Source organism: Saccopteryx leptura, chromosome 4 (genome assembly GCF_036850995.1).
Source record: "Saccopteryx leptura isolate mSacLep1 chromosome 4, mSacLep1_pri_phased_curated, whole genome shotgun sequence".
Classification (NCBI taxonomy): domain Eukaryota; kingdom Metazoa; phylum Chordata; class Mammalia; order Chiroptera; family Emballonuridae; genus Saccopteryx; species Saccopteryx leptura.
In genome coordinates, this window is record NC_089506.1 from 115,951,199 (window position 1) to 115,975,603 (window position 24,405).

A 24,405-nucleotide genomic window follows, 5' to 3' on the forward strand; every position below is an offset into this window, starting at 1 on the left:
TTTTGTAACAAACTGTATAGTAAGTTATGACAACAGCCCTAAAAAACTAAGTTCAGAAAATGTCAAGAAAAACTTTACAAATTATTTATTTCTTATTTATTTTGCATTGCAGTATAATAGGTACATAACAGACCAAGGATTTCATAGATACTACTGCTTAAAAAATGAGGCCAAGTAAAAATGTGCATAACAGATCAGGCAGTAGGTGGATGCAACAAAATTCATGCAAGTGGCATGCAAACAGGTGAAGTTCAGGGTGCAAATCCAAGTGGGAAGGTTCAGATCTCTGAACCTGGCCTCCTGACAACGCATCCCATTTCACGTGCATTTTAGATCAGAGACGGAAAGATTCACATAGAGAAGATTAAAACACACCCATAATCCCCTGGACAGAGATGACGGATGGGAGAGATAGAGCCTCTGCTTAATTATCAGGGAGGTTTCAGAGTAAGCCCAATGCAGGCTTCTGTCTCCACCTGCAGAACCTCTGAACAGAGGCACAAACCAATATGATTTCAGGTGCTAGGCACCAGTAAGTGACACTATTTGTGCAAGTTGAATGGTCACTGAGACTTGGACAGCATCCTTCTATGTTGATTTGCTGTCCTGGCCACAGGTGAGCAGTTTCAGGGTGACTACAGCAAGTCAAGGTGAGCAGAGGCTGCAGGAAAAGGGAACCATTCAACACTTCCCCGGGGCTGAAGTCCTTCGCAGTCACTTAGGTTGGGGAGCTAACTGGATTGTTGACTGTCAGAGTGGAAGAGACCTACCTCATTTACCAAATGATCCAACCCTCCCGGTTTTCCAGCGGAAAGACAGGAATCCAGAGTCATTTGGGTGAAGGTCAAGGTCACAGGGCTAAGTAGTAACCGGAGTTAGGCATATCAGCGAAAGGCTCCCTTTCCCGCTGTCTTGGAATATCTAACACCGTCTAAGCCAATGGAGACTTCTGTGATGGCATGTCTCCCAGGCAACGATAAAAACTGCTGTCCCATTCCATTCGTCTTAAGACCTGTCAGAGGGCTCCGAGGGGAAGGAAGAGAAGCGCTGAAAAGAAGATGTCCGAAGCTAGCCGGTCTTAGGGTGGGACAGTGCCTTCATCGGTTCAGAGCTGGGTTCCCCGACGCGCCTTGGTTTGCGGTGGGGGGCTGCGCGGGACTCTCAAAAGATTAAGAAGGGAAGTAACTTGAGAGAAAGTAGGTGCTTTCGCCTGGAGAAGGAAATGCCTGAGGCCCCCAAAGAAACTGCACCCTTCCCCAACCTACCTCTCTACACACAAAAGTTAAGGGCGCCACACCTGCCTTCCGCAGCTGGGGTTCCCTGCGAAAACGCAGCACTGGCGCAGGCTCCAGGGCTGCTGTTCCAGCGCCAGGCCCCCGCCTGAGCCGCGCTTGGGGAGCAGCGGGGTGGGGGGTGGGGTGGGGTGGCTGGCAGCGATTGGTGGTGCGCGCAGGAGGAGCAGAGGGAAGACCAGCTGTCCCGCCCACCCCAGGCTTTCTTCGGCTGCGCTCGCTGCCGCCGGTACGCCGCCAGTGCGCCCCCGGCGCGCGCCACACATCCCCGCGGACGGCGAACGGCTTCTCGGGCACGGATCGCGGATACCCGGGCGCACGCGAGGAGCGCGGCCAGGGAGGCTGGCGCTTCCCGACCGGCAGGTCAGTGAGGGTCTCCCGGAGCCGCCCGCGAGCCCAGACGGAGGAGTGGGGAGCCGGGGACGCGCGGAGCGCGGGAGCTGGGCTCGCCCTCTGTCTGGGGCGCCTTGACCCCTTGCAAGGCTAGGCCTCCGGTTCTGTAGGCTCCAATCTCCTCAGAGCCGCCTCCCAGACTCTCCTCGACTCCCGGAGGTTTAACTCCTTCCTGAACATCCCGAATCCATCCCCTTCGTGGCCTGCCGCGTCCTTAAGATCCTTGGCAGCTTCCTCAGCCTCGGTCTCCCGATTTCCGGCGCGACTTCGCAGGGCTGCGCAATGTCCTTGGTCCTAGAATGATGATCCACTTCTGTCTCGGACACAGGGACCCGGGAAGAGCTGCCCTCGTGTCTGCCGCGGCCAAGATTGATTCCAGGCCAGCGTCGACTGTTCTGCACTTTTCAGGGGGTGTTTCTAGGTGCTTCTGGTTCCTCCTCCCCCTTTGCGGTGTGTGCTATCATTCTTGTGTTTGCTTTATCCTATAGGGAATTCGAGGGTCATATCGGTTCCTTCTTAGGGACTTTCCACGCACACACAGACTACCTGCTCTGCCCCTTACGAAGCTCTCTTGAGTCTTTCTTGGGTGGCTCCATATCCGGGGAAGTTTTACCTGGTGCTGAATACTCGCGTTCCCGAATTCCTGGAAAACCTAGTTAGGGAAACCGCACCAGTTCTCTTTTCCTTTTCTTTTCCCGGGTTCCATGAAACGCTGGAATAGAGCGTTTCGCTGTAGAGGTGCGTGGATTATGGGCAAGTTTTTGGAGTTCTGATCTAGGAGGGAGATGTGTGGCGTGCCCTCCGTGGGGCTGCACAAGGACCCAGCCATTCTCAGAACGTCTTGTTGAGCACCAGGTTTGAGGATGTACTTGCGCGCTTTCCGCCGCCAGATCTCAAGGGCCCGTCAGGAGGGGGTTTGGTGTCAGACTCTAGACAATCCAGGTGTCTTTCCTCACGTCCTTCATTTCCTATGCCCGTTAAATTTCTTTTTGGAAAATTTTTTGCTAAAATGAGTAAGTATTTAAGTGGTTCTTTGGGAGAGATAATGGGATCCGATGGCTCTGGACGTCTCAAAGCCAAGGGCCACTCCCCAAGATGTTTGTCCTCCGGTACTTTGATACTTTGCACTTGAGAGTTTCCAGATTCATTGTCAGACAACAACAGCCTATCAATAGGAAAAGAGGCAAGCTGAGCGATACTCTTTCCTTCTAACGTTTACCGCCCAATGCAGTCTTGCAGCCCAATACACCCTTTGTAAACAACAACAAAAAAGATAATATTTAATTAGCTCATATTATGCAACTAATCTGAGTGTTTTAGTTTATTTGAGATCTAGCTCCTAGAGATTCTTAAATGTATTTTATGACTAAAATGCTTCCTTTTGCTAAGTGTAAAGGCGTCTTGTCCCTCCCCAAACCATCACGTAAGTACAGTTTTAAATCAGCATGGAGTTAATCCTCAAAGCACATTACTTTTTAAAGTGTGTGTTAGTGAGACTGCCTTGTAACTGAGTTGTGTTGACACCGCTCCTGCAGGGGCCTAGTCTAGTCACCTTCAAATGCGGGGCATTGTGAGGATGAGAACTATCTGCCACCCTCAGAAGTGTTCCGGGAATGCGGAATTACTGAAAGTAGGAGGGGTATTTACTCCATTTCTGTGTTTTGTGTTTGAGGCTTATTCTTTATTTCCCATATTTATTATTTTTGATTCCTTTACATAAGGCAAAATGCTTAGAAGAGCTCCACACACATTCATGGTTCTCATAAAAGAAGACCTGTGCAAGGAAATATTCATTCCGTTCTCCCCGCTGTGGCGTTAGTTCAAGTAAACAGATCTGGCTGGATGCCTATGATGCCCGCAGCCTTGCCGAGCGTCAAGGGATGAGTGATGGTGTGATGACATGTAGCATCAAATTCATCAGGGCGGATATTGCAGGTTTCTCAAGTTCCTTCTTTTTTTCTCTTTTAATGAGGGCAAATGAAGAATGACAGAACTGATTGGTGAGAATGATTAATCATATAATCATTAAGTAAACTTGCAGTCATACATTTATTCTAAGAATTAAAGATGAACCCATCACAAGCAAATTCTCTGACACGGCCTATACTCCAGATCACTCTCTGCCCATCTGATAATATTCCTTCTTCTCTAGACTTACTCTTTTCCTTGAACTTTTATTTTAATATCCTATTTTTTGTGTTTGTATGTTTTACTTTATAGAGTTTATGTAAGCATTTTTGTATGTACTTAGTTATTACGGAGAAGCAAAGAGTAAAAATATGGCTTAGTTTTTGTGTTTTGCTTCTTTGGGTTTTTAAAATAGTAATTTAAGAACCTGGAAAAAATACATTTCTAAAAGGCCCTTAATGTCAGGCATTGGGTTAGTCCCACTTGCCTGGCCTCTGGCCCCACGAGGCATTCAGTAAACATTTGTTAAATGAAGCTAGAAACAAACAAACAAACAAAAAACAACAAAAAATAGTGCTGCAGAAAAATGCCCCTTTCTTCAAATATGTATGTATGAAGCATTTGTATTACTATGTTAATATAAAGCATCACAGGCTTAATTTTTATAGATTTTTTATTTTACTTATGACAAATTAAAAAAAATAATGAGGTCTTTAAGTTAGTTAATGGAATAGGGAGCCCAGCAAAGACTCAGATGGGGTGTGAGCTGACAGGACTTGTATTGTTTATAGTTAGATGGTGTGTGAGCTGACAGGACATGTATTGTTTATGGTTAGATGGTGTGTGAGCTGACAGGACATGTATTGTTTATAGTCAGATGGTGTGTGAGCTGACAGGACATGTATTGTTTATAGTCAGATGGTGTGTGAGCTTAGCTGACAGATGTACCTGGAGAAATCAAGCCGGGGGGCTTCAGTGCAGAAGTCCGTGATGCGCATGTGTGGACCAGCCCTGGATTTAGAACTCAGCAAGTTCATCTGTGCATTCACTGGTCATTTCAGGTGCAGGGTAGTAGCCTGCTAAGCCACGATCTGGGGCCCTTTTAGTTCTGATTTAGATTTGAGGCATATGTGTCCATGGGAAACAGTGTTCTGAAGTACTTAGCTTCATGGCACAGAATGCCTCCAGGAGTTCATTATGAATTAGATTCGTGCCCCTGTTCACACTTGGAACCAGGAAACAGTCATTGTTTAGTCTATACTGTTTTTTGTTTTTGTTTTTGTTTTTTTTGTTTTTTTAAGTGAGAGGAGGGTAGATAGTGAGACAGACTCCCACCTGCTCCTCAACCAGGGATCCACCTGGCAACCCCTGTCTGGGGCCAATGCTCAAATCAGCCAAGCTATCCTCAGTGCCCAGGGCTGACACTCGAACCAATTGAACCACTGGCTGTGGGAGGAGAAGAGGGAGAGAAGGGGAGAAGGAGGAGAAGAGAAGCAGATGGTCACTTTTCATGTGTGCCCTGACCTGGAATCGAAGCCAGGATGTCCATACACTGGGCCAATGCTCTGCCCACTGAGCAAACTGGCCAGAGCCTGCTAAGTTCTCGGTAGAACAACAACAAAAAAATGGAGATTCTGAGTAGTCAGGTAGCCACACACAATCTAACAGTATCTCTATGCATGAAAAGGCACAGTCCAGCTAAAACAGTGCCAGGATAGACTGTCATTAGTATTTCCTGGGTTCCTAACTTTTAAGCTTTCATCTATTAAGTTATATGAAGATGAGAAATCATTTGGGCCATATTTACCTTTGGTATTATGGGCTTGATTGTTGATGCTGAGATTGTTATAGACAATACAGTAGTGAAAGAATCTATAAACATATGCCAGTAATAGTTGATTAAAAAGGTTAATTACTTTAGTTGTTACTTAAGGTAACAACAGACCTGAATACAATTTTTTTATAAATAAATTTTTATTTTAATGGGGTGACATCAATAAATCAGGGTACATACACTCAAAGAAAACATTTCCAGGTTATCTTGTCATTTAGTTCTGTTGCATACCCATCACCCGAAGAGAGACCGTCCTCCGCCACCCTCCATCCAGTTCTCTCTGTACCCCTCCCCCTCCCCCTCTCCCTCCTTCCCTCTCTCCACCCCCCCGCAACCACCACACTCCTGTCCATGCCTCTTAGTCTCGCTTTTATGTCCCACCAATGTATGGAATCCTGCAGTTCCTGTTTTTTTCTGATTTGCTTATTTCACCCCTCACAATGCTACCAAGACTCCACCATTCCGCTGTTAGTGATCCGATGTCATCATTTCTCCTAGCTGAATTGTATACCATGGTGTATATGTGCCCCATCTTCTTCATCCAGTCCTCTATTTTTTTTTACAGTGATTAAAAGCCTTTAAGCAAACTCTTGGCCAATACAGCAAGAATCCATAAGAGTAGTGTCCTTAACATGTTCACCAAGTCCAAGTTGGCCCCATCACCATGCCAAATCCCTGAAAAATGCAACCCAACCACAGTTCAGTCTGTTAGGAGCTGTCACAGGGAGGAGTCCAGGAAAGTTCCCCACAGGAAAAGTCCGCATGGCACTGGAATTGTTGTCACCATTCTATACTTTGCAGCTCATGTCCAAGTCCCAATGACCGCTGCTTCTAGCTGGTAATGATTCTGGTAGACTGGAAAAAGCCATTTGCAGCATGCGTGGATATGGAGCTTCTGTTCTTCTCTGCCTGGAGAGTTGAGACCAGGTTGCTTTTCCCTGGAGCTCTGCGACTGTGGCATGGTAAAGAGAACCTTGGGATACACTCAGCTGGGTGGCAAAAGGTAAATTCATAATACAAGTTGGCAAAAGGAGGAAAGAGAGCTCTAAATTAGGAGTAGGTCCCAGCCTGAAATATGAGTGGGGCATTGAGGTAGGAGGGATAAAGGAAACACTATATATTAAGCAAAGCAGCAGAAAATAGGACTATCAACACCCACAACAGAGATCTTTGAGGGAAGAATAAAAAACCTGACTATTCAGGCAAGACATAGTTAAGTGGCCCTTGTGTAAATGAGATCAGTTTACCTGCTTCTTGGAAGAAATACCCTAGGCTTGTCCACAGTGTCATAGATGGGGCAGACGGCCCTGGGCACCTTCAGCCTTCAGTGGCAAACCCCAGCTTTCTGGGCAAGGTTAGGTCATAAGTGGCTGGAGCAGGGCTGGAAGAGACTGAACCCTCCCTTAGAGGAGCGAGGGGGAAGCCCACCTTCCAGTGTCCCTGTTTCCTCACAGCAGAGGCGTGTAAACCCCTCAGCGAGATCTTCTGAGAATGGCTTTTAAGATACCTAGAGGCAGAAAAAGCCCAATAGAGATCAGGGGAACTACCAGCTTTTAGGATACACCCTTAAAGGCTCCATCGCCCCAAAGGGGTCTCATAGGATGCCATCTGGGTCCTGCTTCAATAGTGGAAAGGAAGGTCATTGAGCTGAATACAATTTTTGATGTGAAACAACAAAATAGGTGGCTGTATTACACCATGGAAAGACAGAGTGATGACTTAAACAATAAGCATAGAGATTTTCTCCCCAGGGGAAGGCAAAGTAACTTTTCTGATTAATTTGCCACAGCAGTCTGGTACTAGTTGGAAATGCCTGGTAACTTATCAGTTGCCAATTAAACTGCTTTGGTTCTTAATTTACTTTCAATTTCCCGGGGACCAGGATGATAGCAGAGAGAGCTACTCTTCTCATTTCTTAAACAGAACACACACAAACACACACACACACAGAACACACACAACATCTCATAAAATACAACTGTAGCACAAAGTGTAATTAAGTTCTATTGAGCAGATGGACTTTCTGGCCTCAGCCTGAGAGTCTTAAACTTTGAAAGAAAAGGTCCATTTAAAAATAAAAGAACCGTTTTAAAAGACTGCATTGAGTATATATAATACAGAAAAAGGAAGGAGAGGAGGAGGAGGAGGAGGAGGAGGAGGAGGAGGAGGAATTCTAAACTTAGAAACCAGTTGCATTTCACTGCATATGCTATTATAAAATTTTATTTCTCTTTATTAATGAAAATACCATTATAGTTTTTTCTAACTATAAAACAATATGTGTTCTTTGTATCAAAATTCAAATACAGGCATGCAAAAAAATAGAATATGAACTTACCCATAATATCACCTGCTAACTAAAACGTGTTAACAGCTTGGTGCATGACTTCTTGTTTAGTTTAGTTTTGCTCGGTTTCATTTAGTTTAGTTTAGTTTTTGCATGCCTCTTAAAGGGCTTTCACAGTAACTTATTGGGGGCTCCGGAGGAGGGAGGGCTGAGAGGGCTAGAGACGTGTGAGGAGAGTCTGAGGGTTATGATCTGGGGAGACACACAGTGGGGGACAGCCAGCAGGACCCTGTGCTGAGTCACTCTCTAGTGCTACAGTACAGCACTAGAGAGTACTGGAGTACTAGTCACTATCTAGTACTTTCCTGGGCTGAGCACTCCCCTCCCTGTGGCATCAGCCTGGAAGAAAGCAACTGTCCCCCCTTCAGGAATCTCTCTCACCCCACCTTGCAGAGGTTGGGCCCTGCTGAAGAGTCAGTGGCCTTGGCCAGGGAGTAGAGGTATGGACAGAATTAGAGTGACAGTGACTTGATTGTCTGGCTTTAAGGGGGGAGCTATTTCCCCCACTTTCTTGAGAATCTGACTGGAGCTTCCCTTTCAAGGGCAAGTCAATAGAACCACTGTCTTGGCTGCCAGCAGACTAAATTTCTAGGTTCCAGAGGCCCCATGTAAAGCAGGTGGCCAAGGCCAGGCAGGTTCACATTGGATTCGGGCAGACAGTAGGGAAACTGCAGAGCCAAAAAGCGTTGGGCCATTCCCGTTTAATAGATGCAACAGCAAATGAACAAACAAGCAGGGGAAAACTGCTTCTCACGGCAGCAGGTGAACGAACAGGAAAATGGCCCCTCACAGTGGCGGGCAGGCAATCTGCAATCTGCCGAACACCACCCTGAGTCAAAGTACCTGTAGCCTTACATAGACTATACACACATGGCTCTGCCATGTGCTTACACATCAATCATGCAAAGTACAAGTGAGCAAGCCTAACACAGCTGTTATTTCAGCAATCCACCCCTTTAGGGTTGCTCACCTCACAATCTACACAACAGGTATATTCCACAATGGTTCCTGTGTGAAGAATGAGATACATTACATAAACAGAAACAGTACAGACTACACAACCAAATTACAAAGGCATAAGCTATACCAAAAATGATAATTACAAAGGTATTCTTTACAATGTCTCCCTGAGCACCCTCCCCAGAGAGTTAACTGGAGGCCCACCTCTAGCCCCTACCCCATGATGGTTTAAAACAAAAAAAAAGTTTATTCATTGTTCACACTAAATATCAACAAGGTCAGAAAAGGATGGAGGCACTCACCATGGTACCCAGGAACCTGGATGACAGAAGCCACCCGTAGTGAACAATTCCTGCAGCAGAGGGAGGGATATGGGAAATCTCACAAAGGGTCTTACGTTTTCTACCCAGAAGTGACTCTTGTCCCATTTTTTCACATTTCATTGGCAAAAACAAGTCATATGGACACCCTAAATTCAGAGAGCATGGGGTCATGCAGTTCTACAACATGCCTGAAGGAGGAAGTAACAGCAAGAACATGTGAACAGCATTGATGACCATAAGACTCAGAATTAGCCTGACCAGGCAGTGGCGCAGTGGATAGAGCGTCGGACTGGGATGCGGAAGACCCAGGTTCGAGACCCCGAGGTCGCCAGCTTGAGTGAGGGCTCATCTGGTTTGAGCAAAAAGCTCACCAGCTTGAGCCCAACGTCGCTGGCTCAAGCAAGGGGTTACTTGATCTGCTGAAGGCCCGCGGTCAAGGCACATAAAAAATAAAATAAAAAAGACTCAGAATTATCTTTCTGTTACTCTAACCCTCTCTGCAGAGAAGGAATATAAGGAACATAGAATTTGGAGACTTAGGGATATAGATTTTAGTTCCAGCCCTGCCTCTAAGTAGCTGGGTGAACATTGGCAAACATTGAAATTCTATTTATTTATCTATTTATTTATTTTTATTTATTTTTGTGACAGAGAGATGGACAGACAGGGACAGACAGGAAGGGAGATGTTGCGACTCCTTAGTTGTTCATTGATTGCTTTCTCAAATGTGCCTTGATGGGGGGGCGGGGGAGACTACAGCAGAGCTAGTCTCCTAGCTCAAGCCAGCAACATTGGGCTCAAGCCAGTGACCTTGGGCTTCAAGCCAGTGACCTTTGGGATCAAGCCAGTGACTATGGCATCATGTCTATGATCCCACACTCAAGACAGTGACTCCGTGCTCGGGCTGGGGAGCCTGTGCTCAAGCCAGATGAGCCCAAGCTCAAGCCAGCGACCTCAGGGTTTTGAACCTGGGTCCTCCTCATCCCAGTCTAATGCTCTATCTACTGCGTCACCGCCTGCTCAGGCTATTTATTTATTTATTTATTATTATTAGGTGAGAGGCAGGAAGGCAGAGACAGACACCTACATGTGACCAACTGGGACCCACCCGGCAAGTCCCCTACCAAGAGATGCTCTGCCCATCTGGGCCTCTACTCTGTTGCTGGTAAACCAAGCCATTCTAGCGCCTGAGGCAAAGCCATGGAGCCATCCCTGGTGTCCGGGCCAACTGCTCGAACCATTCAAGCCATGGCTGCAGGAGGGGGAGAGAGAAAGCTAGAGAGGGCGGGGAGGGGTGGAGAAGGAGATGGGCACTTTTCCTGTGTGCCCTGACCAGGAATTGACTGGGACTTGCACGTGACGGGCTGACACTCTACTGCTGAGTCAACTGGCCAGGGCAACTTTAAAATTCTTAATTTCCTCATCTGATAAAGAACAGTGAAGGATAATAGTAATTACCTTAAGAACTGTGAATATTAAAGAAAATGCACTCTCACAAACACACATAAGAAACTAACATATACTTTTATTTAATAAATATTGGTTGCTGACATTCCTGTTGTTGCCCCAACTGGTTTGCTGGCCATTCTTTCTCTCACCCAAGCTCCCGGGTCTACTCCCCCCTGCCCATCATGTTTTGAAGACAAGGACTCGGGATACTCCCACCACTCTTCTGGAATGGTGTGCCTGTGACACCCTAGCCCATGCCACTGAAATAAAAAAGAACTAAGATCAGATATCAGAGCAGTGAGAGATGTTTGAATGTGACTTCTGACCATGGTTATTTGTACAGTTGAATAAAAAACAACTGGGGAAATCTGAATATAGACCGCACATCAGATAATTGTATTATATGAATATCAAATTTCCCAAGTATGGTATAGGAGAATGTTCCAAGGAGCTTGCATTGCATTAGGGGATAAATCTAGAAATCTGCATCCTACTATTTTTTTCTGATTATTCAGCTGGCTACGTTTAACCAATATAAAATGGCCAAGACTTGATGTATTCAAAACTTACCCTAACGGGCAATTACTAAGCATTCTAAATACCCATTTCACAGTGGTCAGCATCATCATATCTGGACTGTCAGCCACAGAAGACTGAAAGAATGAAAGAACTTATTTAGCAAAATTCCTATGTACATGTTATGCTAAACACTGGGCTAATAGCCAAAAGGGACAGATAACTTACACCCTACGTAATAAACTAAGGTTCTAGTCATCGGTGTATTATGTCAGGACAGTGGTTTCCTAATTCAAGTAGATGCTTGATTAAAAATGTCACTATATGGAAGACTCCATGAACTTGAGTTTTGGCTGAAAAATGCAAGACTTAAGACATTTACATACACTTGTGATATTCCAAAGTATTTTTAAGGAATGGGACACAAAGTATTTTAGTTTAGACAAATACATGACTACAGTTTTCAGTATAGAGATAATGACTTGCTTATGTAATTTGCCAATACTGAAGTTCTTTTCAGACAAACTATGTCATTACTTCTTTTCAAATTGTACTTGTACATGTGATTTTATGACTAGAGACCAGTTATTAGTCATAGAGAATTGGATACATTAGATCATTTCTATTTTTTTCCCATACCTCAATTATCTTGATATTTTTAAGTAGAAATGAAGTTTGAGGTTTAACTTATGAAGTGAATGAAATAGTTACCATATACTCATCCTTCTAAGTTGAAAATTTATGAAACAGATGAGAATTTACAAGAAAGTGTTCAGAAAGCAACAAGGGCATTTACAAAAATGTGTAAACATAGAGGTCTTCATTCAACACGTCCGTTTGGATGCCTGGGGGAGATGGAACAAAATGGAATGAGGGATGGATAGAAAGAAGGATCAGTGATGACAATAAGCCATGAACTGAGGAACTTACGTATTTAAACAGGGAGGTGGCACTAGGAAAAAAAGAAAGTGGCATTTATGTGGAGTGATACAATCGCACAGGTTCCTCTCACTACATTGACTCCGTTAGTGGCCCACGGCTATCCTCTTTTGAGGAACCTGCTTACAATTAGAGTGAACTTCATCAAATGCTTGTAGAGAAACCAAATTTTCAGGCTCTTCCCTGTTCCCTTGGGGCAGTTTTAGAAGCACCCAAAGGTCCCTGGAGCCCGAGAGAGTGAACTGGGGACACATCATAGTCTTCTTGTAAAGGTTAAAGAAAAAGATTTATAACAATCACAAAATTAAGTTTATAAGAATAAAATCTTTCCAGATATCATACTTTGTAAGGAGACTATTATGAGCATTTCCTGATTGGACAAAAGATACATTAAATACTATTAATTTTAACTCTAGATACAGAATGAGAGACAATAGGAAAGGAGAAAACACCATTTCATTCTTCTCCCATAGCATGGTTTAATAAGAATTTTTAAAAACACATATAGTCTGATTAGAAATAAGCAAGCTTTTTTTTATACTGATTTTATGATTTAACTAATTCTAGCTTCTCCAAGAACTAAAAATGTTTTTCTTAATACACTTCTAAATATTGGAAAAGATCAGAGCTGAGTAGAGAAAGATAATTAAACCTGAAAGATCTCATTAAAAATGCTGTAACATCTTGAAAGGCCAGCCTTGCTTCTTACTTTCTTTCTTCCTTTCCTGCTGATCCTTTCACACTTGCCTATGATACTTCAAGTCGTTATTTCTCTGCTTTTTCTTTATATCAAGTAGTTAGCCAGTGGCCTTTTCTCCTGCTCCCTAAAAGTGGCTTTCAATGTCCTGTACCTCCTTAATTAGTTCATAGTTCTTTCAGCCTTCAAGTTGCTACTTTTCTCATTTGGATTTAGGCTAATATGATAGCTACGATGGGTTCAGTCTCCCCAAAGTACAGGACAGAGCCTTTCTGGGTCTTTTCTGAAGACTGTTGAAGAATCATGAAAATACTATGCCAAGAACTGGTTTTATATTTGACCCTTTTATCTGGAAAATTATCCATTTGCACTAATTTATTCTAAAAGTATCATTTAAAAGTAATTATACTTACTAAGGCAGAGATTTGAACTTAAAATCTTCACATAGAATATACATATAGCAAAAATTTATTAAGAATAATGCAGTAGTTAGATTTCTCTATGAAAACAGTGCTAAATTAATGCCAGGGAACTTGTATTTATAATTTTATAATTATTTTTGAGGCTGTATAAGCCAGATAATCAAAAAAGTTCTGTTCATATTCCCTTTTGAAATATTTTCGGGGTTTTTTTTGTTGTTAATTTCACTCGATGTACACTATTTTATATATCAGGAATGGTATACTCTGAATATTCTGTGAATTATGCCTTGTGTTGGTAACGAATTTTTAAAGAACTGGGACAAAATGATTTGCCTAACAAAAGTATTCCGAGTATAATTTATTTTGCTGAGGAAGTATTTTACTGGGCCTGCGGCTAATGCAGAGACAGACAGATGTCATCACTAAAATACAGAGATGGAGGAGCTTGAAAACCCAACGCCACTTAATGACCTTCCCTAGAAATTGATTTTAAAATAAGTGAAGCTACTACTGTACTTTGTCATTTCTTAAATTTTCACCAAAGTCCTATGAAAAAGTTCTGATTGTATTTTCTGATCGTTCATTTCCACAGTGGCTACAGCAGACTGTTAATTTTAATTTTTTTTGTCTTTCATCATCCAGTTCAGATCCACAAATTCTAGTGCATTATTCAGAATCTCCATCATTTTTTTTTCCTCATGAGATGGTCCTGTAACTCAATATTTGATAGCAGACAGACTTGTTTTATTTTATTACTTGGTTCTGTTTTGCTGATGCAAGGAATTGCAATGGGACTGTACTTATTTTCACAAAAAATTCTAGTTTCCCAGAGATTTGTTTTTGATACATAAACACAGTTCTCAAGCAAATATATGAACGGCTAAGTCAGCTTTATATGAAGATAGCACAGAAGATGATAAATTTTACTTTTATTACCGCAAGACTAAAGGTAAGTGTTTACAAGTGAAGATTTCCATTTAGAGAAGAGTGAAGTAGGTGTTGTTAGCACCAACCTTCTAGCATGACCTAAAAGGGCACCAGGCAAAAAGAAATCATTAAGAGAAAAAGATAATGATGCAAATTGTAAAGGAATGTCTAGAGGTCTTACACAAAGCATGCTGGTTTTTTGTTAGTTTGATTTGGTTTTGGTTGTTTTTTTTTTCTTTTTTTCTTTCTTTTTTTTTAGAGACGGAAGAAAGGAGAGACAAATGCCAGTCTGGTCCTGAATGTGACCAGGGATCAAACCCACAACCTTTCTAAGTAGAACTAAAACAGCTTTACTCAGATGTGATGAGGTCCCTTCTGGATTCTGGAAACAGTAGCGTCTATGTGTTTTACAGAGAAAGAGAACCAATATATCGTCTAACACTGTTCATTACGTTATAATGTCAAATTTTACATTTGTTGACTGGAAATTCAAACATTTTCCCATGTCATGTTAATACTTTTTCAAATCGTGAATGATAGTTTGGGTGGACCACCTCCTGGAGAATCACATAGCAGGGCTTGATGATAAAATAGTGATGTGACATCATGACTGCTAAGGTACTCTTTAAATAATGTCTGCCAGGAGACAAAGCAGCTTGTCCCAGTTTCCCACAACAACCAAAGCCTTTCAAACAGTGTTATTCACATAGAAGGGCACTTGGATAAAGGTCAGAAACCGAAAGACTCTGCCAGCTTTGGGCTGACGGTGGCCGTTCCCTCCATGCGTCGTGCAGAAGGCAAGGCCGGCTCACGTTCTGCCGCCAGGCTGGCCACAGGAGACGCGCCACACTTACGTGAGAGGGTTTAGAGATGGCGGCCTGCCAGCTCTTCTTTTTACTCGACACAAAGGTACACTCTGGAGAATATGTCCTTGTTCTTCCAAAATTTTGTAATTCTCATAATCACCTCATGGCAAGAAGGAATGCTTCCAACTTTCAGGGGAATCACAGAGGGCAAGGTGCTGAGTGACATGGTACCAGAGGCTCCAGGTCAGCCCTGTCTGTGCGCAGTCCCTCCGTCTACCCACTCCACAGGGCTCCTGGTGACAATGACAAATCTATCCTTCCTCACTTCACTCGGTGACCATATTTGTGACTTTCCTCCAAGCAAGGTTGTTTTGCTTTTATTTTTCAAAAGACAAAGGGGAAAGCTGGCTGACCGCGAACCAAAACATCTCCAAAGAGCTTCATTTACAGTATTGTGATCTGGCAGTCTCATTTTCCTTTCTCAAAAGTTACTCTCTGAGAATGGCTGAGAATAAAAGTGGCTCCGTCCTCATGTGCCTTTAGGGGTCGCCTGACATGGGAGTCCATGGGCACTGCCCCAGGATAGGTCAAGGCAATACATCTAAGATGAAATCTCTTTCTTCTTTACTTTATTAAATAAAAGAAAAACAAATAGTGTCTGGGAGACACAGACCAAGAAGCATCATCTTAAAACACACTTGTTGGACTTCATTCATTTCCACAACCCCACCCTCAGCCTCATTCACAGAGCCTGAGTGAGCGCAGTCTGGTTCATCCGGAGTGCTATCCAGAGACTGTCAAAACGTTCACCAGGAAATTTATTCTTTTTAAAAACTACAGTAAGAAAATTAGAATGTCACCTAATTTAAATGATCTCTAACAGTGTATATAGACTCTATTTCTATAGAGCAAAATAGTGAAGTGTAATATTAAATTAAGAAGTATCCAGAAAATGATATCAAATCTGCAATACTGGACGGGTATTTAAAGATGAAGATGTTTCATTGTGAAATCTCAAATAAGTACACAAGGGTTCATTCATTCATTTCTACCATTCTTCTGAGGCCACTTGGAAGATCAGCTGCTTCCCCCAAGCCTTCCTAGCCTCATTTCCTGTGAACTGTTCCCAGACCTCAGGCACACAGTAGGCTTTCGTCAGGATGGGTAAGTACTCTTGGAACATTTGTACCGTACGGAGATCCTTTTATTTTGACAAGTGGTCTAGTCAATCGCTAGTTGTGAGCTCTGTCACTGAATTGCTGATAGTCCAGTGACACCATCTGTGCCTGCAGCCCAGCTGAGAAAAAGATACAGATTTGGGCATTAAATGGGGACTTCAGAAAAATCAGCAAACTGCAGCTGCATCTGACCCTCATGTGTCAGAACCTCAAGACTCACGGAGATTTGGACATTCCTCAGTCTTTCTAGGGATCAGAAAGAGCTGCTAGCACTTCACCCCAATGGCCTTTTACAATTTTCTAGGTACGATTATGGAAGTTATCACAGCTTTACTTGCAACCCGCTGGAGAGGGAAGAAATGTGAGTATCATCATACAAATGAGAAAACTGAAATGCCAAGACGAAGCGGTGAGCTTGTCTGAAGTCAACGGCAGACAGGAACAAATTACACAGGTCTTGTCGTTTTCTCTCCTTCCACAGTGGAGAAACTGAGGACACAGTTCAGTAGTGGGCTCTAGTCGTGTCTGTAGCTTCACAGCCCTGCCTCCTCATCTGCAAATGGGAGCAAGTAACTCCTTCTCTACCTACCTTACAAAGTGGTTTGTACGAGAGATAGCAAAATGCATTATCCTTACCTTTTTCTTTTGCCCGGGCCAGAAAAAAAGAATGCAAAATTCTTACTACTAAAATAATAGGAAAATTGAGGCCAGAGTACAAAGGCTCAGGATGTGCAGAAGCTCAAAGTCCTGGCTTATCTTCTCATTAGAAGTTACTTTTGCCCTGGTGGGATAGTCCAGTTGGTTAGAGCATCATCCCGAAGTGCAGAGGTTGCTGGTTCAATCCCTGGTCAGGGCACATACAGGAACAGATCGGTGTTCTATCTATCTATCTATCTATCTATCTATCTATCTATCTATCTATCTATCTATCTATCTATATCATCTACCTATCTCCCTTCCTCCCTCGCTAAAATCAATAAATAAAAAAATAAAGGAAGGTACTTTTGTCTGATCAAGGAGTCTCTTTGTCTCTCTTGAGTTATTCCAATTCAGTCCGTGAGCTTTCTACCCTAGTTTTCTTCCCTATAAATCATCCTGCCTCCGAGACTCTGTTTTCCCTAGAGGTGAACATTTATATGCTGTAAAAAGGCAAGATAGTGCCAAATCAGTGTAACACATTTGGAGTTCCACTGTGAGTCTCCTTTTTTTTTTTTTAAGGATTGTTAGGAGCCGGCAGCCGCCTAATGAAATTAAATCACCAGGCACAGCCTAATGAGTAGGAGTCAAATTATTTTAGGAGCTACACACTAAGACACTACTTGGCGGAGCTCACTAAAATCATTAGCCTGTGAGAGACACATAGGGACAGCCCACTCAGAAGCGTCCCCTCCTTTCAAGGGATTATTAGTGCTGCCTGCTCAGGCCACGGAGGTCAGTGTCAGCCCCTCAAAGAGTCAGCCACTTAGTTAGATTTGGAGAGCAGAAGGGAGAGACAGGTTCCCAAGGTCAAATGTGGGGCAGGGTTCAGAAAAAGGGAGGGGCAGGGCAGAGTAGACACCCTCACATCAGCATTCCACTGCCTCTCATGCCAAGAGAGTTAGACCCTGACGGCAAAATGACCTGAAGCCACAAAGAGCGAGGACAGCATCTTTTCTGGACTTGAAGAGGGTCATCTTCTGGGTGGGACCTCCTGCTGCAGGCTGCTTCCTTCCCCTCTGCAGGCTGCTTCCTTCCCCTCTGCAGGCTGCTTCCTTCCCCTCTGCAGGCTGCTTCCTTCCCCTCCGCCTGCCCAGCAGTATACTGAGCCCCGTTGGAAACTGACTGTGACCTCTCCAGTCCTGGAGGAGAGAGTGACCGGGACATGCTTCACCCACAGCTGACACCTGGGCAGCCACTCTCTGTCCCAGCTGCTCCCTGCGCATCTCAGTCCACTGTGCTGCTGGTGTTCCCCACAGGGACCACGTGAGGCGGCAGAATATGGTAAAGAGCGTGTCTCTGCTCCTGGCTGAGAGAGAAATCGTTCCTTCTCTACACCCTTACACACGTGCGCGCGCGCACACACACACACCACACACCACACCCTTACACACACACACACACACACCACACCCTTACACACACACACACCACACCCTTACACACACACACACCACACCCTTACACACACACACACACCACCACACACACACCCACACACACACACACCACACACACACACACCACACACACACCACACACACACACACCACACACACCACACACACACACACACCACACACACACCACACACACACACACACACCACACTCATTTTGGCCCAACCCTTTACATTTCACAAAGCACTTCCACATCTGTGATTTTGGTCCCCTCATGACACTGTGAGGCGATGGGGCAGATGCCACACATGTTACAGATGAGAGAAAGGAAGCTCAGAGAACATTGGGTATTTGCCCAACTCCTCGAAGACAAAGGAGAATTCGGGCCTAAAACTGAAGAGTGTTGAGAGGCAAACACAGTCCCCTTTTTCTACCTTTTAAGGGAAATCCAACCTGTGTTCTAAGTTAAGGTTTCTTGTTCAATGCCTCCGATATGCAGAGCAAGGTATGTAGGTCGATCTAAAGGAAAAGAAATGCATAGAAAGGGCCTCTGATCTTAAGGAGACACATTGTTTTTATGAACAAATTGGTAAGTTATAAACATTCAGCAAAAAGCAAACTTCCTTGTGCAGTGATTCTCCAAAACAGGCTGGAGCAGTCCTGGCCTGGCCTTGTGCTCGTGTGGCAGAAGGCGCGCAGTGCATCTTCTGCAGGGGAGAGGTGGGAAGCACCTGCCCTATCCTCAGAGCATCCCAGGAGCACCAGCTGAAATGGTAGCAGCTAGAGCACATCAGAAATGTATTTTCCTTTTTATTTTATCCTCGGTTCTGTGGGGAAACCTGGTACCTACGCTACAGTGCAAATACAGTAAAAGTTCATTTTTATACCATCATTTTACAGTAGACACAAGCATTACTTGCTCCTGGAGAAGTTATTCCATTCCTTCTCCTCCCCTGTGGGTTTTATATCAATAATTAAGCCTTCTTGAATCGAGGACTGACAATGAGATTGAGATGTGGCATTGCCTGGAAAAATGCACTCAGCCGTTTTGTTTCCTGTTTGTTTTTGCAGTGTCAACGGACACCTGATCCCACGCAGCCTTGTTGGAAAACCAAAAAATACTGTTGTGCTGACTTAGCTGCCTGAAATTTTCGCTGAAGCCATTAAGAAACAAACAAAAAAATGCTGATTTTGTCCTAGTTAACCCCGGTGTGAAACTTTGACTTGTGATAACAGCCTTGCTTCTCCTCTTACCCTCATAAAGATGTCTAAACCTGACTCTTCGTCTGTATTTTTGGGAAATGTGGAGAACGGGACTTTCCTGGAGCTGTTTCCCACGTCCCTGTCCACCTCGGTGGACCCAGCCTCGGGCCACTTGTCCAATGTCTATGTCTATGTGTCCATATTCCTCAGCCTTTTAGCATTTCTGCTTCTGCTTTTAATCATTGCCCTCCAGAGGCTCAAGAATATAATCTCCTCCAGTTCCTCCTGCCCGGAGTATCTAAGTGATATTGGCAGTTCCTCCACCAATTTGGAAGTCTGTAGTATTTCCTCTCAAAGGTCTACGTGTTCAAACCTCTCCTCGTGATAGAAAGAGAAGAGTCTTTATTGCTGCAGCAGCGTGGAGTTTCCCGCTCATGGTATGTACTTATGAAGCAGTTCTCTCATGAGAGAAATGACCCTTTTGATTTTGATGACCAGTCAGACCTGTTTCTCCTCCTTCACCCATGACTTCTTTTTCCATTCAGGATCACTTCCATTTGTGAATATATAAGCTGATGCTGACAGAAGCGGTGCAAACCTCAAGGTAGAATTGCATGCGAACCACCGGATGAATGTAGAACTGGCTTCTTTGTACTACTCTGTTAGCCATCTGACCAGGAGCCATCTGAGGGCCTCACAGTGGGTGCTGGGTATGGAACCTGCTCTTTGTTCTCATACAAAACTGTGAAATCAGTGGAGCCCGCAGAACCTGATAAAATTAAATCTGGGCTATTTATAAGGTGCTTTCTATATTTAAAAGATGAAGTGGAACCACCAAATTTAAAAATAAAAAAGAGTCAATTCAGATTTAATGTATAACATTTCCAAAACTGGAGGCAGAAATATGCTAAATGTCTTATTTAATGTCACTTTATTTTTGTTTTTAATTTTTAAAATATATTCATTTTAGAGAAGGGAGACAGAGAGAGAGAGAGAGAGAAGGGGGAGGAGCAGGAAGCATCAACTCCCATATGCGCCTTGACCAGGCAAGCCCAGGGTTTTGAACCTACAACCTCAGCATTTCCAGGTCGACACTTTATTCACTGAGCCACCACAGGTCAGGCTATTTAATGTCACTTTAGCAAATTAAAATCACTTTTGTTAGTGAATTAAGTTGTATTTGGAAAAGTTGTGAAAGAGTTTAACCTTTAATAGGAAGAGGATTATGTGTTATAATGCCATTTTTAATTATTTCTTCCTCTTCAGATTTTTTTTTTACTTATGTTACAGTCATAGTGCTCTACAACTGTGGAGTTCCTTGTGATAATTGCTGTTACTGTTGCTAAGAGAAGTACCAGAAGAGAAAGCAAGATGTTTTTACATTATACCTATAGTTTCCATCAGCAAGGATTAAGAAGATATGGAAATATTGATTTACTTTTTTTTTATACAGTAATACCTGGCAGTCAGTTTCACAGTCTTCATAATTTTTGTGCAGAATTGAGATGCCAAAATGTGTTTACTCTCATTAGTTTGCAAAACTTAGAGACTGCATTGCTAATGTACATGTATTATATAGACTCCATGACTGTTACATGTCTCTGATAACTCATTGTGTGTTAACATAATACTCTGCTTGGGAATTGCAGCACATGGGTTTGTATTAAATATTATAGATACTCAACTTGGGTAGCTGCTGGCAGCTTAGGACTCTGGGAGCCGCCATACTGTGGTCATCCACGCCTGTCCGAACCCAAGGGCCCCGTCCTGGAATGAGGCATACACCTGAGCACAGATGTGGAACTGAAGGCAACCAGGCTGCCCTAAAAACAAAACAAAGCAAACTAACTACAGCTTCTCAAAAGTAAGAATTTTAATTTAATTTTGAAAGGAAATGGCCCACAGCATAAACACTGGACTTGTTTAGCCCATCAAGCCTATTGTATCAGCACGGCCCTGTGTTTCCATGGTAACTGGATTGTTCTTGTTTAGAACATTGACTAGGCCTAAGTGGTGAAGCTTCAACGCGCTGTTTGGATGGATGGTGTGGCGACACCACCCAGTAACAGGAATGGGATAAAGGGTCTACCATTTTTACAGTGAATATCTTTTTCATTCTAAAATGTTAAGAGAGAGATGAGGACTGATAATGAGGACCATTCTTTTTCTTAATTCATAAGCCTCACTCAGACCACACTGAACTATTTCTATATCAAAAATGTTCCCAAACACCATAAGACCTGCAGACAGCAATGGCCCTAAAATGGAAAATTAGTGGAAAATGTGCCTACTCTGCCATTTAAAGCATGGCAGTGTGTTGGAGTATTATATTATGTTGTATAAATGCTGGACTAGGAAAACTGCTATTTTTTTTTTATCATTATCTATATTCTTTGAGTGTGTGTGTGTATGTAAACACAACCCAGTCTCGGAATATATGTATTCACATATTCCCAATTAAACACAGGATTACAGAGGCATCTATATCATCAGTTTTGCTCTTTGATTAATCTTGTGCTGTTTTGGTTACTGAGGAAGAAAGGACATTGATAGAGTGATGATTTTAAAAAATAAAGAGACAAGTTTGCCACACAGCAGAGCAGTATGAGCATTGTTTGTTCTAAGGGGCAACTTTGTACTGTCCTTCTGGAAGAGATATAAAGCATCCTGAAAATAGAGCTTTTCAAAGAAATGCCGCAGGCATACACCCCCACCCCACTCACCACCACCACCACACTGTAATGGTTCTTGTTCTCAAAGTTAAGTAGAGAGATTAGGAGCAACAGTCAAGATATCAACTAGGATTTGTCTTTACAAACTTGCCAGGATAACAGATTATACAACTTACAATGAATTTGTGTTGTTGAAGAAGTTCAGAAAGGTTAAAAGACTGATTTATAAAGAAGTGGAGTTCATTGGAAGCTTTTCTTCTCTTGTTTGTTTTAGTGAGTTGGTCCACAATCTTCTCTCTTAAGGAGGCTGTTCTATCGCTCACTGCCCATCCTCTCTGAAACAGAGTCAGGAGAGTGTGGCCCAAATGTCAGCCTCTCCATGCCTCTGTAAGGGTCACCTCCCTGTGCAGCAGGGGTCTCCAAACTGCGGCCCCCTGAGGCCATTTATCTGGCCCCTGCCACACTTCTGGAAGGGGCACCTCTTTCATTGGTGGTCAGTGAGAGGAGCATAGTTCCCATTGAAATACTGGTCAGTTTGTTGATTTAAATTTACTTGTTCTTTATTTTAAATATTGTATTTGTTCCCGTTTTGTTTTTTTACTTTAAAATAAGATATGTGCAGTGTGCATAGGGATTTGTTCATAGTTTTTTTTATAGTCCGGCCCTCCAACGGTCTGAGGGACAGTGAACTGGGCCCCTGTGTAAAAAGTTTGGGGACCCCTGCTCTGGAGCAATGCGGCCCTCACTTCCCACGTCAGGAGAATCACTTGGATACTTGGGAAGCACTCAGGTTCCCAGGACACAGCTAGACCTCAGGAGTGGAGCCAGAACTGTGTGTTTCATAAGGACCCAGTGGTGTTTGTGATCAATGGGACACACTGTGTCAGGGGAGGGGTTACATACAACTCAAGTGTACTTGAGGACAGGAGGTACGGTACCCCTCCTCCACTGCGTAAGTCACTGCCCTTTCTCCAGGCCTTCTGTCCCTCCACACCTGCCCCACTTCGGCCCGGAACTACCGACTTCCTGCCCAGGTCTGAAATCCAGGCCACCCTCCTATGGAAGCTACTGACATCCCCAGGGGCTCAGTGGAAAAGGAACTGAGGAGGGTCACATTTTCACCTCTACAACACCACATTCACAAGATCAAGACAAGGTGATAGGGTTGGGGGTCCCTGACGGGAGCTGTAGAATTAGAGAAAACATTTTACATTGTTTCTAACTGGACCATTACCACAATCCGAAAGAAAGCAGCAGCACAACTAGAAATGAAACATCACTGGAAGCAGTGCCGGTATCCAGACTGGCCACCAGGCCCGAGGTCTGCCTCTCCCCATCAGAGAGGCCCCACCTTCCTCTAGAAAGTTCTATAAGGTCCACCCCAGTTCGTGCGGCACACAGGGCCCATGCCTGAGGGTGCGGGGCTTCCTTTCCTGAAGCCTGAGTTCTTCGTCATAGAATTCCCCCAGGTGTGTGTGGAGGGGTGAACTCGGGTGGGTGGTGGAGGAAAGGCTGTAAGAAAGAGTCCAAGGACAGCTCGGGGCCCCCCCAGACCAGTTCAGAGTCTCTTATTCATGAGAGGACGAGTGTACCCCTCCATCCAGCCGGTGCGCAGCAGGGCTCTGATGACCCCATGTGTGCGCGCACAAGCATGAGCACATGGAAACGCAGACACATCCGCTCTGCTTTGTACACATGAAAGAACAAACAAAAATCCTCAATATGCCAAGATCACACCTCCACTGTCAAAGTCCACCTGGCTCAAGGAAACTCTGCCTTCCCTGGCAAGCACATCACACAAGTTTGCCCTGGCTCACCCTTCCACTTCCAAACCATGCCCAAACAGCAATATTTTGTAAGGGACAGTGCCTAGTGATGCTCCTTCTTATTGCAACAGAGCGCACTAACCCCTGCAGTCCCATCTGACCACCCAGAAACATCGTCCACCCTCTCAAGCACTGACTGCTTTCCTCACCTAGGTCAATGCTGAGGCCAGCTGAGTGCCCCCCTCAGGACTGCAGGACACATTGTTACCTTCAAGCATTCATTAAATAAGTCCCTTGTCACTAGATATAGCAAACAGATATAACTCCTGCCCTCATAAAGCTTCCAATGAAAATACCCATAAAAACAAATGAACAAAGTAAACATACGATCACAACTGCAATTAGTAGTTTGAGGAGACTAAGATGGTGAAATGATAGACAACAAAGGAGACTCATTTGAGATATGCTGGTTAAGGAGGGCTTTTCTCATATGACCACATGTAAGTATTGACTCATGTTGGGAAGAGAGTGCTCTCAAAGGTACTAACAGTATGTGCAAAGGCCCTGTGGCAGGACTGGTCTCCATTGTGTTGAGGCGAGGAGTAAGACTGCTAGGGGTAGATGTGAAGTTGTAGAAGTGGCAGGGGATGATCATGTAAGGCCTGGTTGGTCTGAGT

General features: G+C 43.9%; 1 protein-coding gene across 2 annotated transcripts; it reads left to right on the top strand.

The window, feature by feature from the left end:
- The first annotated feature begins 1,569 nt into the window (after window positions 1-1,569).
- Window positions 1,570-19,714, top strand: SERTM1 (serine rich and transmembrane domain containing 1). Of its 2 annotated transcripts, none has more exons than XM_066383740.1 (2): window positions 1,570-1,655; window positions 19,159-19,714. In XM_066383740.1, the coding sequence occupies exon 2, from the start codon at window positions 19,352-19,354 to the stop codon at window positions 19,673-19,675; it is 324 nt and encodes a 107-aa protein (XP_066239837.1). In that variant the 5' UTR covers window positions 1,570-1,655; window positions 19,159-19,351; the 3' UTR covers window positions 19,676-19,714. The 2 variants fall into 2 exon arrangements, with proteins under 2 accessions (XP_066239837.1, XP_066239838.1); XM_066383741.1 differs by lacking the exon at window positions 1,570-1,655 and adding an exon at window positions 17,799-17,971.
- Window positions 19,715-24,405: the final 4,691 nt, after the last annotated feature.